The sequence below is a fragment of the Arvicola amphibius genome, chromosome 4 (assembly GCF_903992535.2).
Source record: "Arvicola amphibius chromosome 4, mArvAmp1.2, whole genome shotgun sequence".
Taxonomy (NCBI): Eukaryota; Metazoa; Chordata; class Mammalia; order Rodentia; family Cricetidae; genus Arvicola; species Arvicola amphibius.
The window spans coordinates 58,488,385-58,507,952 of record NC_052050.1 but is presented as its reverse complement, the minus strand read 5'-3'; the positions used below and the strand labels follow the sequence as shown (position 1 = coordinate 58,507,952).

The 19,568-nt window shown below is 40.2% G+C and overlaps 1 protein-coding gene across 18 annotated transcripts in view; it reads right to left on the bottom strand.

Annotated features, from left to right (window-relative positions):
* Positions 1–19,568, bottom strand: part of Ncor1 (nuclear receptor corepressor 1) — a 162,619-nt gene that overhangs the window by 124,803 nt on the left and 18,248 nt on the right. For all 18 annotated transcript variants that reach the window (XM_038324739.1, XM_038324754.1, XM_038324736.1 and 15 more), the window contains exons 2-3: positions 16,908–17,085; positions 9,835–9,965 (exon numbers count right to left, since the gene is read on the bottom strand). In XM_038324739.1, the coding sequence (XP_038180667.1) occupies positions 9,835–9,965; positions 16,908–17,015 (239 nt within the window). In that variant the 5' untranslated portion in view covers positions 17,016–17,085. The remainder of the gene's footprint in view (positions 1–9,834; positions 9,966–16,907; positions 17,086–19,568) is intronic.

The window sequence follows — 19,568 nt, the reverse complement described above, 5'->3', positions numbered from 1 at the left end:
TTGTCTGGTATAATATTCTTGAATCTTAGTTTCTTTTTTCTCAGAATTTAAGCTATTGCTTTATTATCTCCTGCCACTAACTGAGCACTATTCAAATTGAGAACCAGACATAGTTCCACCCTGAAAAGAACCTGGATTCTTCCTAGTCTTTTCCTTATCCTTGAACTTTAATAATTTATCTAGTATTGTGTTGTGTCCCTCTGCTTTCTCTTGCTCAAAGGCACTGTGCAAGCCTACTTCAGACTTTCTCTTCAGTGCAAAACTGTCCAAGAACGTTTTCCCTGCCATTGTCTTGTTGAAGGCAATGTGCTTGTTTTCTCTGGCCGAAGTTGTGATGGGCATGGCTTTCTTACTTTCTACACTATGCAGGAGCAAGAAGGGGAAAACTCTGTCATTCTAACAACCTTTATTGAGAACCCTGGTCCACTATGGCAGACATGTAAAGCACTCCTAGAGAACCTATTACTGTACAAATTGGTACATTATAAATGGCCTTCATGCAGCTGCAGAGAAACCAAGTGGCATAACGGAAATTCAGTTCATCTGGCTAGGCAAGCAAACACCAATACCCACTGAGCCATTTCACTGGATAATCAGTAGAATATTTTTTAAATATCTATACCACCTAAAGCAGTGGTTCTTAACCTTCCTATTGCTGTGACCCTTAAACACAGTTCCTCATGTTGTAATGACCCTTAACCATAAAAATATTCTGGTTGTCACTTCATAACTATAATTTTGCTACTGTTAGGAATCATACTGCAAATATTTTTGGAGATAGAGGTTTACCAAAGGGGTCATAACCCAGAGGCTAATAACCACTGACCTAAAGCACTATATACATTCAATGCTTTAAAATTATATTACAAGGATATAATAATCAAAACAAACAACTGAGGGTCTTAAGAGATGATTTAGTGGTTAAGAGCACTGGCTGATCTTTCAGAGGACCTAGGTTCAATTCCCAGCACCCACATGGCAATTTACAACTCCAGTTCCAGGAGATCCAAAGTCCTCTTCAGGCCTCCATAGGCACTGCACACATGCTGCTCAGACAAACATCAAGACAAAACACCCATGTATATTAAATTTTAAAAAAAAGAAACAATAACATGGTATTGGCTGAAAATTTTACAAACCGATTACCAGAAGGAAAGGAAAAGGCCAAAAACATGTGGGGATCTAATTTTTTATAAGCATAACAAGAGGTCATAAAAGAGAAAAAATAATTTTTTGGTATAACATGCTGAAAAAAACTGGATTTCTGCACACAATATAGAAGAATGAACTATAAAAAAAAGAAAAAAAAAGAAAAGAAAATTAAACAAGGCTGAAAACTATGACATCCCAGAGTGGGAAGACTCTAAGGCAGACTTTATCCTTGGCAATGATTTTTTTCTATCATAACAAAATCCCAGGCCGCAAATACAAAAATAAATAAATTAGATTCATATCAAACTCAGAAGTTTCAACTGGAGGCCCACCTGGGTCCCCAAAGCCCAGGCAAGTGAAAGACAGCCACAGGGCCACCTTGGTCCTCAAGTCTCCGGGCTGGCGGAATATATCCAAAGGCCCAGACCCACCTGGTGCCTTGTGACACAGGGAGGGTAGACACCACTATGATGAACAAACACATGGGAGAGAAAGAGAAGCAGACTGCTTCATGTGCTTTAGAAAGAGGTAGAACTAAAGAAGCAAAGGCGGTGAGGAACAAGCTAATGTGGGTGGCCAGCTTGCCAGCTAGGACCATAGTGACGTCTAAGCCTGGTCTGTGCCAAGGGCCATATCTCTTTTTGAGGTCCTACCCGAGTCATGGTCTCTGTTGCTATCCACAGCCCATATTCCCACCAAAGGCCACACAGATGCCCCAGGGTCTGGGCTGCCATCTATGGCCACATGGGTAACCCAGGGCTATGCCGCCACAAGGGCCAAAAATTTCTGACTGGTCCGTTCTTCCAGCTGGTGCCATGGGTCCAAACTGTAGCTGAGGGTCATGTCTGGTTCAGTGATCCAGTGATCTACCCTAGCCAGAGCCTGTGTTAATATTCATGGCCCATTTTCCCACCAAAGGCCACACAGATGCTCCAGGATCTGGGCCACCACCTAAGGCCACATCAATGTCCAAAGGCCACGCTGCTGCCAGGGCCATTACCAATAGGAGTAGCCTACACTGCCACCCAGGCCATAATGACATCTGGGGCCAGGCTGCTGCCAAGAACCTCGTCTGGGTCCACATTCCTACCACAGCCAGGGTTTGTATTGATGTCCATGACCTGTGTTGTCAATAAGGCCACACAGATGCGTGGGGTCTGGCTGTCACCAGTAGCCATGTTGGTGTGCCAGGACCATGCCGACCTGTATGGCCTGAGCTGCCACCCCAGATCACAGTTGTCATCCAGGTCTGGGCTGCTGCTGAGAGCCCTGTCTAAGTCCATGACCCTACAGCAGCCAGAGTCTGAATTGATGCCCATGGTTCCTGTTACCAAAGGTCTTGCAGATGCCTGGGCTCTGGTCAGCCACCTGAGACCATGTTGGTGTGAAAGGGCCACGTTGCCATGAGGACCATACTTATCTGGACAGTCTGCCACCGGGGCCATGCTGATCTCTGGGCCTGACCTGCTAATAAGGGTCACGTCAGGGTCCACAGTCCTATTGCAGCAAGGGTCTGTTGATCTCTATGTCACAAATACCACAGGGGACCAAAAGAACCATGTGTGTTGAATTTGAGGGCTGTGCTGAGCCAGCATGCCCCTATGCTGGCCCTGGGAGAGAGGGCCTTGCCCCTCACTGGCCACTGTAGCAAAGGAGCTGGTGCCACCCCTCACAGGAGAGCTGGAATGATGCCACCCCTAATCACAAGCATGGGAGAGCCCACCTGACATCCTGGGCATAGAAGAGCTGGCTCTATCCCTCGCCTAAGTGGGGAGGCCCCAGCAGCCAGGACTGACCAAATCAGCTACCACCCAGCCAGACCAACATCCAGGGCTTTGAGTGGCCCACCCCAGCACTTACCCCATCCATGACCTGCTGGAGTACATGAAGGGACTGGTCCTATAAAACCATGGACAGGGATCCCCTAATCTCAGGGCAATGGTGGGATATCTGGGAGGATTTTCAGTAAGGGTTCAATGTTAACGATGTACCAGAAGCCAGGTCTTGAACAAACAACTCATTACAATGAACATTTGTATGATACACCACAGTTCCCAATGCCATTAAGACAAATGCAGGGGTGTTGGAGTGGCGGGAAAAATGGAGGACTGAAGTTGGTTTTTTGGCTTATTTTGAATTAACAGATTCTTTAAATTTTTCTTTGGGGGAAGACACTATGCGGATGAGGGGAAGATATGGAGAGACTGGGAAATGAGCGAGATTGGGGAACATGATATAAAATTCCCAAGAGTCAATTTTAAAAATTGTTTTAAAAAGTTTCTGCTGAACAAATCAAATAAAGTAAAAGCAGAAAACTAGAAATGTTATCTGATATCCAAAATCCATAAAGAATTCAAATAACACAAAAGAAAACTTAATCACCTGGGACTAAGAAAATGGCTCATTGAATTATACCTGCCGCACAAGCCTGAGGACCTGAGTTAAGATCCCTAGGACCCATTTACAAAACTAGGAAATGGGTAGGTTGCTGGACTTCCAGTTTCAGTGAGAGAATCCATCTCAAAAACTAAAGTAGGTAGAATTTCAAATTGGTACCAGCAGAATGACTAAAGCAAAGAAGGGTATAAAGAAGGGCCATTCTGCCATCAAGTTCCTGACCTAATAATGTCCCATCAATAATCAGAATCACATGACTTCAAGTGGTTCTTGTGGTTCAAGTGGCTTCAAAAAGTTTGCCCCTTATTTACTCAAAGAAATCCAGAAATCTGCCATGAAGGAGAAGGAACTCCAGATATGAGTACCAATACCCGGCTCCACAAAGCTATCTGAGCCAAAGGAATATAGTATTCATGTACAATTGTCCAGAAAACATGAGAATTCACCAAACAAGTTCTACGCTTTGGCAACTAGGACCCTGTTACCTCACTCAAAAACCTACATCCATATGCCTGGGGACAGGGAGGTGTGAGCAAATATATGAGACACCTGACATCCACCTCTAACCTCCATACACTACTTTCACATGAATACACACAAACCACAATCTCAAAAGAAACACAAATTATAGATACATATTTTTCCAAACAATAAAAAAGAAACAAAACGGCCAAGAGATATGTGAAATAGCATCCAATATTATTAATTAGTAGGAAAATTTGAATCAAAATGACTTTGCGATACCACTTCCCACAGCCACCCATTAAGATTTCTGTTACTGGGCTGGAGAGAGGACTCTGTGGCTGTTCTTCCAGAAAATCCAAATTTGATTCTTAACACCCACATCTCAATTTACAATTGTATTTACAGCCCTACGAGATCCAAAGCCCTCTTCTGGACTCTGTAGGTACTACAAACGTGTGGTACACAGACATACGTGAAGGCAAAACACCCATAAACAAAATAAAAAACAAATAAAGTTTGGTGGCACGCGCCTTTAATCCCATCCCTCAGGAGGCAGAGGCAGGTGGATTTCTGTAAATTCAAGGCCAACCTACTCTATATAGTTAGTTTCAGGTCAACCAAGACAACATAGTAACCCTGTCTCTAAATCAAGTAATTATTTCAAAATTTCAAAAGACTCCTACTATCAAAAAAAAATATGGACAAGGATGTAGAAAAAACAAGTCCTTGAAAAGTGATGACAAGTATAGATTGGTACAGTTATTAGTCAAAAGAATATGACAGTTTCCAAATAAAATATCTGCATTTTCATGCTCATTGAAACATCAACAGTCAAGACAAAAATAAGAGCAAGAGTTACTTGTTTTTTTTTAAAAAGGAGATCCTGTCTTCTTTACAATACTGATGTGCCTAGAAGATATTAGATTAACTGAAACAAACCAGATATAAACAATGTTACATGGATCTCACTTATGTATATATGGCATCTAAAATCATTCAACTACAGAAATGAAAAATAAGCAGGGGTGATGCATGCTTTTAATCCCAGCACTTAGGAAGCAGAGGCGGGTGGATCTCTAAGTTTCGAGGCCAACCTGGTCTGCAGAGTGAGTTCCAAGACAGGGCTACATATGGGAAACCTGTCTCAAAAAAAAACAAAAAAAAGAAAAGAGAAGGAGGGGAGGGGAGGGGAGGGGAGGGGAGGGGAGGGGAGGGGAGGGGAGAGGAGAGGAGAGGAGAGGAGAGGGAGGGAGGGAGGGAGGGAGGGAGGGAGGGAGGGAGGGAAAGAAAAGAAAGTTGACACAATCAGAACTTACAAAACAGCAGATGTAATGGATGGGCAAGTCCAAATAGCTAATGCACAAAACTAGGAATGAAGATGATAAACTGTTGTTGGGGAATATTATTTTAAGTTACGTGACTTTTGTTTATGCTACATTTGTTTAACTCTATGAAGCTGTGATTCTTTGCCTGTCTAAAATACGTGATGGTCTAATAAAGAGATGAATGGCCAATAGTGAGGCAGGAGCAAGGACAGATGGGGCTGGCAGGCAGAGAATGTAAACAGAACAACAAGGAAAAAAGGAGCAGTGAGAAAAAAGGAGAGGAGGACATCAGCTAGCCACGGCGTAAGAGTGAAAGTAAGAGATACAGAAGTAAGAAAAGGAGAAGGCCTGAAGGCAAAAGGTAGTCGGGATAATTTAAGAAAAGCTGGCAAAAAACAATGTAAACTAAGACCGGGCATTCATAACCTCCAAGTATGATTTATTTGGGAGCTGAGTGGTGGGCTCCTCAGAAAAGCCAAGAAATAAAACATCACACAACAAACTATACTTACTGTATTTGGAATAAGTTTTTGCAATAGAGTATCTTTTAAAAGATTTATTTACTGGGTGGTAGTGGCTCATGCACTTGGGGGAGGCAGTCAGGAAGAATTCTGAGTTCAAGGCCAACCTGGACTACGTAGTGAGTTCCAAGACAGCCAGAGTACACAGTGAGACTCTTGTCTTGAAAATACCAACAGAAAAAAAAAAAATTATTTACTTCACTTACTATGTATGAGTGTTTTGCCTGCATGTGCACCTCTGTATACCTGGTACTCAAGGAGGTCACAAGAGGAGATTGGGATCCCTGGAACTGGAGTTATGGGCGGGTGCTAGGAAATTAATCAGGGTTCTCTGCAAGAGCAACAAGTGTTCTTAACCTCTGAACTACCTCTCCAGTTCCTGCATTTGGGATTCTTGCTAAATGGCACAAGAAAAGCTTCTTGCCACCACAAGAGGGGACAGTGGTTACGTTAATTTGTTCTCGTGCAGGGTCCTTTGCATTATCTACATTCATATTCTTCTGTAACATCCTTTACATAAATATACACAATGATTTTTTTTCCCTGTGCTGGAGATGAAACTGAAGACCTTAAGCTTCTCTGTCAAGTGCTATACCACTGAGAGATATCAAGCACCCTAATAAAATTTACTTTTAAATCAACAACATTAAGAGTGAAAATGAAATGTTTAGGGATAAAAAAGACCAGGGAGATCTAGCCTAGTGAGGACATTAGATTCCACTTACCTCCTTAGCCCTCAAGCCTATTAATAAAATGGATTTATCATCATATAGACATATATATTATTTCATATTTATTTATATACTTATTAAATATATTTACACATTTACTGTATATACACACACACATATAAAATTTTTAAGCACTCTACACTCTGATGGGTACAGCCACTTTGGAAATCAGTCTGGAGATTTCTCAACAAAGTAGATATGGGCCTACCACATGAACTAGCCACTCTGGGGCATAAGCCCTAGGGAATCTATACCCTACAACAGAGACACTTACAAATCCATGTTCACTGAAATTCTATCACAATAGTTAGAAAACACAGCCAGCCCAAATGTCTATCGTTTGATCAGTGGACAATGAAAGTGTATGCAACTATGGAGAAAAATGAAAGTATAAAACTTGCAGGAAAGCCAGGCAGTGAAGGCACACGCCTTTAATCCCAGCACTCAAGAGGCAAAGGCAGGCTGATCTCTTGAGTTCAAGGGCAGCCTGGTCTACAAGAGCTAGTTCCAGGACAGGCTTCAAAGCTACAGAGAAACCCTGTCTCTAAATAAATTAATTTAAATAAATAAATAAATAAATAAATAAATAAATAAATAAATAAATTTGAAGGAAAATGGATAAAACTGGAAATCATACTGAGTGATGTAACCAAGGCCCTGAGTCTTTTGTGTGTTTATCTGGAGTACCTAAGAAACCAGAATGGGAACAATGGTGTGGAAGTCACTGGGAGACAAGCAAGACAGTACCATATAGGGTACATGGGGGAGGGAGGATACTGAAAGTGGAAAAGTATCAACAAAGAAAGGAATGGAGATGAATGAGGCAAGGGGATGGGGATGAGGGGAAAAGGTCAAATAAGATAAAGAGGGCATGAGAAAAACACAAGGTAACCAATTATTAATCAAAAAAGAAAAAAAAGGAAAAGTCTAAAGGTAGCCTTTAAGACCAGACAATGCAGTTGGACAGTAGTAGGGCACACCTTTAATCCCAGCTCTGGGGAGGCAGAAGCAGGCCATCTCAATAAGTTTGAGGCCAGCCTAGTCTACAAAGCGAGTTCTGGGACCCAGGACTGTTACACAGAGAAACCCTGTCTCAAAAAAAAAAAAAAAAAAAAAAGAAGGAAGAGGAGGAGGAGGAAGAGGAGAAGGAAGAGGAGAAGCAATAGGAAGAGGAAGAAGGGGAGAAGGAGGGGGAGGAGGAGGGGAGAGGAGGAGAAGGAGACTGACTAAACAATTCAGGTCCAAGCAGCAATGAACAAAAACTCCAGTGCCAAATGTGGGATGCCTTTGTAGGAGATGGTGAGAGGCTCCGGAGGCCACCAAAACAATTGCCATTTCTCTTGGCTACCCACCAAAACTAGCTGATATGACCCTACTGCTGTAGACATAATAAACCTTGGATACAAGGTATAGAGAAATCAAGTTGAAACTGGCCTGAAATTCGTCTCTGTTGCTGATCTCATGGTGCCAGATGATGCAATGCAGGTGAACTGTAGGGTAAAGACATTGAGAGTCTACAAACTATATCAACCTGTTAGGCAAGAAGTGTTAATTAGTGAGCTGGTAGCATCAGTATTGCAGGGATAACAACTAAGGGAAAAGAGGCTATAAGAGCCAGAAAGGAGTTTAGGTAACATGGCACTGGTGTGGACATCAGAATGACTTAGTTCAACTGGCTCCTTCTACAGTATGTTCAAACAATTATGAGTAAACAATAAAGGTGACTGTTCTACAACTCCTTCTATAACCAGTACTGGAAAGAAGCCACTTGTATGATTCTCTATAAAATGTCCTTGGGACCAAGAGTGCATGTTCTTGCTTATAATAAACTATATCATTTGTCAGCTACTCTGTACATCTTCTTTAATCTCCCAGCTCCCCTCAACCCTCCACCCCCAAACCCTGAACTCTGGCCCAACAACCAACGGGTCCCTAAAAGGATTTAGGACTTGCTCTAAAAAAGGAATTTCATAATACTGTATTTCTGGTTCAAAACCATGACTGAAGAGGTCTTAGACCCTTCAGGAGAACCTAAAGTAGCCATTTAGCTGAACTGACTTAGAGTCAAGACATCTCCTAGATAGCTGTTTATACCCACAGACAAAGGCTTAAACAGAGGCTCTGCCTCTTACAGCAAAGAAAGGCAAACAGGAAGACCCATGGCTGCACTAAATGTGAGAATAAAGACATTTACATCACCCCCCTAAGGTCTGGAGAACACTGTCGAAGAGAAGATGGAAATAATGCAATAGCCAGATAATGGGAATGGGCTACAAAAAAACCATCTTCCAAGTATGACAAGGTCATGGCAACCACAAACTCACAGCAACAGTGTATGGCTGGCACTGGATCCACAGAAGACCAGTCCTCCTAACAGTCAGATATAGAAGGGGAAAGGACTTATGGTAGCCTATAACACACTACTGATCTAAAAGCAACCAACAGATTCTGGGAGAGGCATAGTATCTAGTTGCATACCTACTCAGGAACCCACATGTCTGAAGGTTAGTCACATAGATGGCACTACTAAAATTATGAAATTTATAAATAGGGGAAAGTAATTTGCAGGAAAAAGGGGCCAGCAGAAATGAGAAATGGGGGGAAAAAAAAAGAAGTAACCAGAAAACAGTAATACAGTGTGTCTGTGTATAATCATTAAAGGATAAACTTTACTAATGGGCCAGGCATAGTGGCACTCAGGAGGCAGAGGCAGGCAGATCTCTGGGAGATTGATACCAGCCTGATCTATGTAGGCAAGTTCAAAGACAGCCAAGACTACAAGTGAGATCCTGTCTCAAACAAAAAATGAGGCTAGAGATATGGCTCAGCAGATAAAGGTGACTGCCCCAAGCCTGAAAACCTCAGTTTGATTTCCAAGATCCATAAAGTAAGAGTAGAAAGCTGACCCGTGCCACCAAGTTGTCTTCTGACTTATAAACACAAACCATTATACATGGCATACTCCCATATACATAGATGAAGCAAAGCAAGTATATTTTCATTTAAAATGTAATCAGATAATGGAACAACAAAACAAACAAAAAAAAAAAAAGATGTGAGCCAGTTGTTATAATCCACCAGCACAACAGAGACTAAAAAGGAGGCTCTAGAGTTCAAAGAAAACCAATACAAGAACTCAAAACACAAACTGTATAAAAGACCAGTTGCAGGTGTTAGAGAAATAAAAATAATAAATGATGTAATTTAATTAATCCTAAGTAGAAACATAAGAAAACCCATTACCTGTCAGAACCTGGGTGAAATTCTGAAAGCAAGGAAGGTCGTCTTCGAAGCTGCTGCTGCTGCTGCTGCAAAAGCTGTGATGCCTGACTAACTTCAATATGAGAAGAGCGGTAGTCAGGGACTGCAAATTCCTGGTATTAAAATACACCATGAAGTTAAACAAAGTAATTAAAAACCAGTATGAAAACAAACAGCAATGACAATTTTAATACTTTAATGAGTCGATTTTTCACCAACATTTTAAACTTTTCTAGTAAGATTTGTTTTCCTTTATGTATATGTGCCTGTTTTTGTTTTGTTTTTTGGGGTTTTGTTTTGTTTTATTTATTTTTTTTGGTTTTCTGAGATAGGGTTTCTCTGTGTAACAGTCCTAGCTGTACTGGAACTAGCTTTTGTAGACCAGGCTGGCCTTGAACTCACAGAGATTCACCTACCTCTACCTCCTGAGTGCTGGGATTAAAGGCATGTGCCACCATCACCAGGCAAGTGCCGTGTGTGTGTGTGTGTGTGTGTGTGTGTGTGTGTGTGTGTACACATACACATGCAGGTAGATACTCTCAGAGCCCAGAAGAAGGTGTTGGAAAGTCTGAAGCTGGAATTATAGATGTAGGTGCTTGACACTTAATTCCAATCCTGTGAAAGAAGAGCAAGCACTCTTAACCACTGAGCCATCTTTCTAAGCCCTTATTTAAATTTTTTTACATGTATTTCTTGTGAAAATGGAAGCAGATTGTGCACATGCCATGGCTTAAATGTGAAGGTCAGAGGACAATCTGTGACAATCAATTCTCCCTTTCTACCATGTGGGTTCTGGGTATTGAACTCAGGTTGTCAGAACTTGCCATCTTAGTGGCTCAACATTTAATTATTATTGTTAAAAATAAGTAATTCAAAATAAAATTTCAATGTCTATTTAACTATCTCTCTAATAATATGATAAGTCCCAATCTGTATTACTCACATAGATAAATCTCAAATTCAGGAGTCTAGTCTCAGAGTGAGCATGTGTAATCCCAGCACTCAGGAGACCAAGGCAAGTAAATTTCAGGCTAGCCTGGGATACATACTGAGATCCAGGCCAGCCTAAGGCCTCTCTCAAAACCAAACTAAACCAAACCAAACAGGTCGGTGTGATACCACATGCCTTTAATCCCAACAATTGGGAGTCAGAAGCAGACAGATCTCTGAGTTCAGAAACAATCTGGCCTGCATGGGAACTCCAAGCCAGCAAAGGCTAGACCTAGACTTTAACCTTATCTCAAAATAAAAAAGAAAGAAAGGGAGGGAGGAAGGAGGGAGGGAGGGAGGGAGGGAGGGAGGGAGGGAGGGAGGGAGGGAGGGAGGGAGGGAGGGAGGGAGGGAAGGAGGGAAAAGAAAGCATTCCAGTAGTAAATTCAAAACAAATTAGCTTGCAAAAACACAGAGGCTCTCTTTAAATCCATGTTTATTTACAAATGAAGCTGAAATCCAGAAAAATCAACTTAATAGTTAAGAGTCCTAGTTTCTTCCATCACAACCAAAGGAGAGTTTGGGTTATGTGTGTATGTGTGTGTGTGGTGTGTATGGATATTGTGTACATGTATATTTTGTACCATGTGTGTGCCTGGTGCCCACAGAGACCAAAAGAAGGTGCTGATCTAATGCAGTGGTTCTCAAACTTCGTAATGCTATGACCCTTTAATACAGTCTGTTCCTTATGTTGTGGTGACTCCCAACCAAAAAATTATTTCATTGCTACTTCATAACTGTAATTTTCCTACTGCTATGAACCATAAGGTAAATATCTGATAAACAGGATATCCGATATGTGACCCCTGTGGGGTTTGTGACAAACAGGTTGAGAACCACTAACCTAGTGGGGGGTTTAAGGGAGTATTTTTATTGTTGTGTTGTTGTTGTTTGCTTCTTTATCTACTTTACTTGTTTTAGAGACAGCTAGAGGAGCAATAAAACCTTCGTTTTAAAATAAACATACCAGGCTGGAAAGACGGGTTGGTAGTTAAGAGCACTGATGTGGAATTCACCTCTGTATGTTATGAATATGTTTTATTACCATTGGTTAATGAAGCTGCTTTGGCCTATGGCAGAACAGAATATAGCTAGCCAGGAAAACTAAACTGAATGTAGGGAGAAAGAAGGCAGGGTCAGGCAGATGCCATGTAGTTACCAAAGGAAAAAGATGCCAGAACCTTACCAGTAAGCCACAGCTTTGTGGTGATACATAGATTGATAGAAATGAGTTAATAAATATGTAAGAGCTAGATAGGGAATACGCCTGAGCCATTGGCCAAACACTGTGGTAATTAATATGGTTTCTGTGTGATTATTCGGGCCTGGGAGGCTAGGAAACAGAAGCGCAGTCTCCATTTACAGAGCACAGAGGACCTGACTTCGAGTCCCAACATCCATGATGTGCTGCTCAAACTGCCTGTAATTCCAGCTCCAAGGGAATTTGATGCCTCTGGTCTCTGAAGGCACTACACTCACAGACACAGATATACACTGAAACTCTAAAAATAAATCTTTAAAATATCATACTAATACAGCATGAATGAACAAAACATGCTACATCTATATAATATTATGCACCTATAAAAAAGAATAAAACATACTGGGCGGTGGTGGCTCACAGCTTTAATCCCAACAGTTGGGAGGCAGAGGCAAGTGGATCTCTGTGAGTAAAAAGCCAGCCTGGTCTACAAAGCGAGTTGCAGGACAGACTCTAAAGCTAAACAGAGATATCCAGTCTCAAAAAACAAAACAAAAAATAATAATAATAATAACAAATAAATAAAACATTGATCATACTAGAAATAGATACTATGTTTATTAATCCAGAATCAGAAGACTAAATATTATTATTGGTCCATTTACATGAAATACTAAACACAAATTCCTTGAGACAAAAAGTAAACTATTGAGTATCAGAGGAATGGTGTTTCATTGTAGGTGGTAAACTGTTCTAGGTAGCACATGTAATACAAAGCTTTAGGATAGAAAATTTTACTTGTGTCGATTCTATATAAGAAAGAAGTTCTGAAAATCATAAACAGATAAAATTAAACTAAGGCTCAAACAGGAAGAGCCCTTTTCTATAAGCAGATAATAAAAAAAAAAAATCACAGCTTACAGGTTACTTAAGAAGAAACCTGACAAATTTGAACACATAAAAATTAAAAGAAGGGGCCAGAGAGATAGCTCAGTGGTTAAAAGCACTGGCTACTCTTCAAAGGACCCAGGTTCAATTCCCAGCACCCACAGGGCAGCTCACAACTGTCTGTAACTTCAGTTCCAGGGGATCTGATACTCTTACACCAATGTGCATAAAATCACTTTTTTTAAAAAAAGGTGATAAACTTTAAAAAAGAAAAAAAAATATTTAAAAACATTTAAGTGTACCAAATGAACTTATGTTCAACGAAAGAAGTAAAAGATTAAATGAAAGTAAAAGAGAAGATTGGAAAGATTGAGTCAACTAGCAAAGCCCTTGCCCAGCAATCCTGACCACCTCATTTCAATCCTCAGAACCTCCAATGGGAGGAGAACCAACTCCTCAAGAGTTGTCGTCGGGCTTCCACACGCATGCCATGGCACATGCCCTCCAGCACTCTCATATATCATACATATATACACTATAGTACTAGTAAATAGATAAAATTTTGAAGTGTAAAAAGATATAATGTCCTCAAAAAAATATAACCCTAAAAAGAGAATACCACCAGAGGTCTTTAATCACTTTCAGAGCATCAGAACACAGATACAAAAAAAAAAAAAAAAAACCCACCACGACAGGTAACGGGCAATATCCTAAGAAATAACACATCATTTCTCTGAAGTTAGAAATGACAATCCTTAAACTTAAAAGAACCAAGGAGAAAAGCATAAGATATTTTAAAAATTAGTACACAGACAATACATTAAATTTTTTAGAGGGCTGAAAGATGGCTCAGCAGGTAGAAGTACCTGCCACCAGACCTGAAAACCTATATTCAATCCTTGCAAGCCATATGGTGGAAGGAGAGAATAAACTCCAAGTTTTCTGACCGCCACATATGTACTGTGGCACTCATGAGCACACATACACACATATATAATATAATTCGAATTTAATTATTTTAGTGTACGAAACCAAGGATAATGATTTACTACAAGTTCCACAACCAAACACAGGCTTCCTACAAACAAGGGTCATAAGAAGAGCACTGACTTATCAGCAGAAATAAACAGATGCAAACAGAGCAGGTTCCAAGGAGAGCTTTAACTCTACAGGTTCAGAGCAAGATCACTCACTCAAGAACAATGAAGTATTCCGAACTCAAGAACTCTGAAAACGGCCAGGCTGTGGTTGCGTATGCCTTTAATCCCAGCACCTGGGAGACAGAGGCTGGGGAATCTCTGTGAGTTCGAGGCCAGCCTGGTCTACAGGAGCTAGTTCCAGGACAGGTAGAACTGTTACACAGGGAAACCCTGTCTCAAAAAACTAAATTGTCTCATGGGAGTTGTGGGGAAGACTTTAGAAAAATCATATGGTAGAATCTAGCTGGGCACAAGACCATATGTCTAGAATCCCAGCACTCAATTGGACTACATAACTACATAAGAAATACAAGGCTATACAATTAGATCCTGTCTCAGATAGATTAGACAGACAGGCAGATGGGGGGGGGGGGGGGTAAATTCATAGAAACTATTTTCAGATAGTGGGCAACAGGCTGTATAAGAGGTAACCTCTGAGAGAAAATTGTTTGTAAGCTTTCTGCCCAAAATCAATTTGAAAGTCTACAGCCCTGGGTATTCAAAAACAGGGCTCCACAAACATGGCTATTGAAGACACAGTGATATAGGTTTGGAGGAATCAGAATTTCTAAAGACCTCTAGAGAGGAGGGAGTTACATATAAAAAGATTTCTTAAACACGAATTCGGTTCCCTTAAGTCTTTGCAGAGAGTGAAAAGTCAAAGGCTGGGTCAAAACTGTCTCCAATCAAAGAACAATTAGGACAACCTATGACTTCAAGTCCTCCTAACCTCCACAAGCGCACAGAGACACATGCATTAATATAAACAAACAAAAAGCAACGCAATAATCCAGGAAATCAGCAATCACATGGATAGCATTGGGGTAAGAAAAAATAAAACACCCAATCATGATAAACATTGTCAACCTAGGAACAGAAAGCAACTTCAGAGAAACAAGAGCATCGACAAAAACATGCAAGTACATTAATGTTTTTCTGCAAAAACATTAAGAATATACATATTCTTAATCAAAACCATATTTCAAAGGAGTCCTCAGAAATACAACTGTATTTGATTCATAAATTTGCTTTCTTATTCACTAAGGTGAGCATTTCATTTGTGCTGTCTAGTTTTACGTCAACTTGACACAATCTAAAATCATTGGGAAGGAACCTCAATTGAGAAAATGGCCCACCAAACTGGCCTATGAAGCACTGTCTTAACTGAAAATTGATGAGGAGGGCTCAGTACTGTGGGCAGTGTCTTCCCTGGGCAGGCAGTCCTGGGGTGCATAAGAGAACAAGCTAAGCACACCATCAAGGTCAAGTCATAAACAGCAGCATTTCTCCAGGCTTCTGCTTTAGTTCTGCCTCCGGTCTCTATCCTCACTTCCCTCACTGATCAAGTATGACCTGACAGTTGTTAAGAAATAAACCCTTTCTTCTTCTTCATGTCATATGGTCATAGTGTTTTATCTTAGCAACAGAAATCCTAAGAAACATTTCTTGCTTTCTTTTGTTTACTTTTGTGATAGAGACTGTCTATGTAGTCCATCCTATCCTTGAACCTGAAATACACCTGCTTCCACTAGCTGAGTTCTAAAGCAGGCAGATGCCAAACCCAACATTCTTTCTGTATTTTTCTTTAAATTTTTTACATTACTAGCTTTTGTCCAATAAGTTGGGAGTTCCACCTCATATTTCATTTTTGAAAAGGTTAAGTTACTCATAGAAACTTTATCACATCTCCTTAAAGTAGAGGTGTTTATGCTAAAACTAAACAGAGGTCAAATTATCTAGCCAACTTAAAACTCAACCAGAACATGAAATGTAAATATGGTGTTATCCGAGAAACTGTAGACAACTTACTCTTTCCTGTGAATAATTCCTAATTCAAAATCATAGAGATAGGGCTAGTGACATGGTTCACCAGATGAAGGCACTATATAGCCAAGCCTGACAAACTGAGATCAATCCCTGGAACAAACATGGTAGCAAGAGATAACTGACTCCAGTCCTCTGATCTGCACATGTATGCCAGAGCAAGCGCACATACAAATACATAGATAGATAGATAGATAGATAGATAGATAGATAGATAGATAGATAGATAGATAGATAAATAGATAAATAAATAAATAAATGTGAGAAAATTAAGAGGGACATTTGATCTTGGAAATCTAGCAGAAAACTGCAGTAAGAAGATAGGTAATTAAGTGGGCAGTGGTGGCACACACCTTTAATCCCCAGCACTTGGGAAGCAAAAGCAGCAGGGACTCTGAGTTCAAGGCCAGTCTGGTCTACAGAAGGAGTTCCAGGATAGTCGCTGCTACACAGAGAAACCTTGTCTCAAAAAACAGAAACAAAACAAACAAAAATAAATCTCCCAAAGAAAAAACAGATAATTCTCAAACTTTGGCTCCTTTATACATAGATGAGTGTGAGTGTGTGTGTGTGTGTGTGTGCGCGCGCGCTAAACATAATTTTTGGAGACATAGGTATAAATATAAAATATGCATATATATGGTGTGTGTGTGTGTGTGTGTGTGTGTGTGTGTATTTCTTAGATGAAGCTTCATTTGCCCCTGGTAGGCTTCAAATATGCTGTATAAGCAAGGCTGGCATTGAATTCCTATCCTCCAGCCTCTGATCCTCAAGTGCTGGAATTAGAGGCACATTCCACCACACCTGGCTATGAATGATTCTTACATGATTCTTGCCATTCGAAAATAATAATAATAATAATAAGCATATCCATTACTAGCCAATATATATATTACACAGGAAAGTTGAAACCATAAACTATATATGCCATCTTGACAGCTAATATGCCTTACCTGCTGGTGTCTGGTGCTGGGAAAAGTATACTGGACAGAATGTGAAGGATAACGACTTTGCTCTGTGCTGAAAGCTCCTTGGTTGGGAGGGTATCCTGAACTTGACATTATCAGTAAAGACGTCCTCACTCAGCTGTGAGATCAAGTCCAACAAACAACCATGTTTCTAGGAAACAACCTACACAGAATGGTAAAAGAAAATCCGTAAGTACTAAAACATGAAATGTCCTTCTAATAAATGATATAGATATACAAACAAAACCACAATGGCCAGTCAAAGCTCTCTTATATATTTACTTAAAAGAAGTTATTAAAGTTTGGTAAACGATGCATCTTTTCCTCTACACAGACTATGATGGATATACAAAGGACATTGCAGCCCCTGAGACAGTGCAGAAACAGCTTGACTTTTGTCTTTTCTATCCAGGGTCAGTGTTCACGAGTAGCATGTGATTTTCCTTGTCCTTATGAAAAGTTCTCCTTTACTTAATTTGGCTAAGTAGATTTTTATTATAATGTTGGCAACATTTAAACAACCCAAATGTCATGTCTATCAACTGATGATACAATGACAAGGGTTATAAGGGGAGCTAATTTTATTTTCTAACCATGGTATAATATATTAATTAGAAAAGTTACTGTTTTAACTATTTTTAAGTAAATGATTCAATAGCATTAAATACATTGAATTTTATGTATGATTTATGTATATTTCTATTTAACATTTTAAATTTTAAGAAAAGTTTTAAAATTAACGGTAATATGTCCCATTTTCTACACACCTCTGTATACCTATACTGACACAGAATAACCATGGCATACTACCTTACTGTGAGGGGATAGAAGACAATAAGAAACAATCACTGGAGAGTAGAAAATACAGAATTTATAATAAAGTGCTATAAATAAGATAATAAACAGATGAACAGAATGGGCAAGGGCTATCATAAAGTCAGTCTAAGCTGGAATGTCCCATGCCCTAGTTTAAAACAGCCACAGTCTACATGATCACACAAGCATGAAGGTAGAGCAGAGATGAGGCTAGGAGAGAGTAGAGTAAGCAAGTGCATTTGGCAAGTGATCTGAAAATTAAGGGCACTTTCTCACCTTCCTCTCTCTCCTTCCTTTCTCCCTCTCTTCCTTCCTCCCTCCCTCCCCCCCATGTCTAAGAGAGAGAGAATATTAATCACGTCCATCTTTATGTGGCAATTATTTGTTCTGGAATGCTTGTTCCAACTTTTTAAAGATGTTCTCCATTCCTAAATTCTAAAAAGATTAGACTTCAAGTTTTAGGCTTTTTCTTTAATATTTATCCCCATCCTTCCTCCAAAACAGGGTTTCTATCCTGGAACTTGCTCTGTAGGCCAATCTAGCCTCAGACTCGGAGAGATCCACCTGCCTCTGGATCCCTAAGTATTGGAATTAAAGGCATGCGCCACCAGGCCCAGCTAACATTCATCTTCTTAAACACAGGTTTTTTTTTTTCCCAAAAAAAGCACAACTGTGTTTCTTCTCTCATTGACAGTGAATTGTCCCAATAAAACACTTGGTGAATAAAATGCCATCCTTGTTACTCTTTAGCAATTAAGTAAATATTCTTTAAAAAATGCACTTACATCAAATAGCATTTACTGCAGCACCACAGTAAGAAATTCTCAATTCCAGATAATATCCTGCAGTGTGTTCGTATAATAAGGAACTGTACAGGAGTTACAGCAAGCTACAGGTTCATATTTCAGAACAGACAAATCTGCTGACATTTCATCGAATATTAGCATATACTAAAAGCAAAATATTTATGGCTTATAATGCATATTAAATTTAAAAAGCACCAACTCGGGGATAATAATTACATCTCAGGAAGGAAGACACACCATCTATAACAGTGTCTTCAAAAACTAAAGAACTGGTAAGATAGTTCAGCAGATAGCAGCAGCTGTGGCACAGCATGGTGACCTGAGTTCCATCACCAGGAAGACACACGGTAGAAAGGAAGAGACTCTGTCTTACTTTCACAGATGTACTACAGAACATATTCATGCACACGCACACACACAAATGTTTTTAAAAAGTTTTTTAAAGCAGAAGCAAAAAGAAATAAAATATTGCTTTTTAAACACCAACAATATGCAGACAACAACTGCTTATACTGCTCTCTGCACATTTTTAAATTTCCTTTATATGTATGGGTGTTTAGGCTGAATGTATGTATGTGCAGCACATGCAGGAGGAAGTCTGAGTGTGGTGTTGAATCCCCTAGAACTGGGGTCATAAGCCACCGCATGAACTAAACCTGGGTCCTCTACAAGAGCAGCAAGTAGCCAGGTGTAGTGGCACACACCTTTAGTCCCAACAAGCAAAGGAAGAAGGATCTCTGAGTTCTGAGTTAGAGGCCAGCTTGATCTATAGAGCAAGTTCCAGGATAACCAGAGCTGTTACACAGAGAAATCCTTCTTTCCTTCCTTCCTTCCTTCCTTTCTTTCGTTTTTTTGTTTGTTTTTGTTTTGTTTTTGTTTTTGAGACAGGGTTTCTCTGTAGCTTTGGAGCCTGTCCTGGAACTAGCTCTTGTAGAGCAGGCTGGTCTTAAACTCACAGAGATCCGCCTGCCTCTGCCTCCCAAGTGCAGGGATTAAGGCGTGCCACCACCGCCTGGCTGAGAAA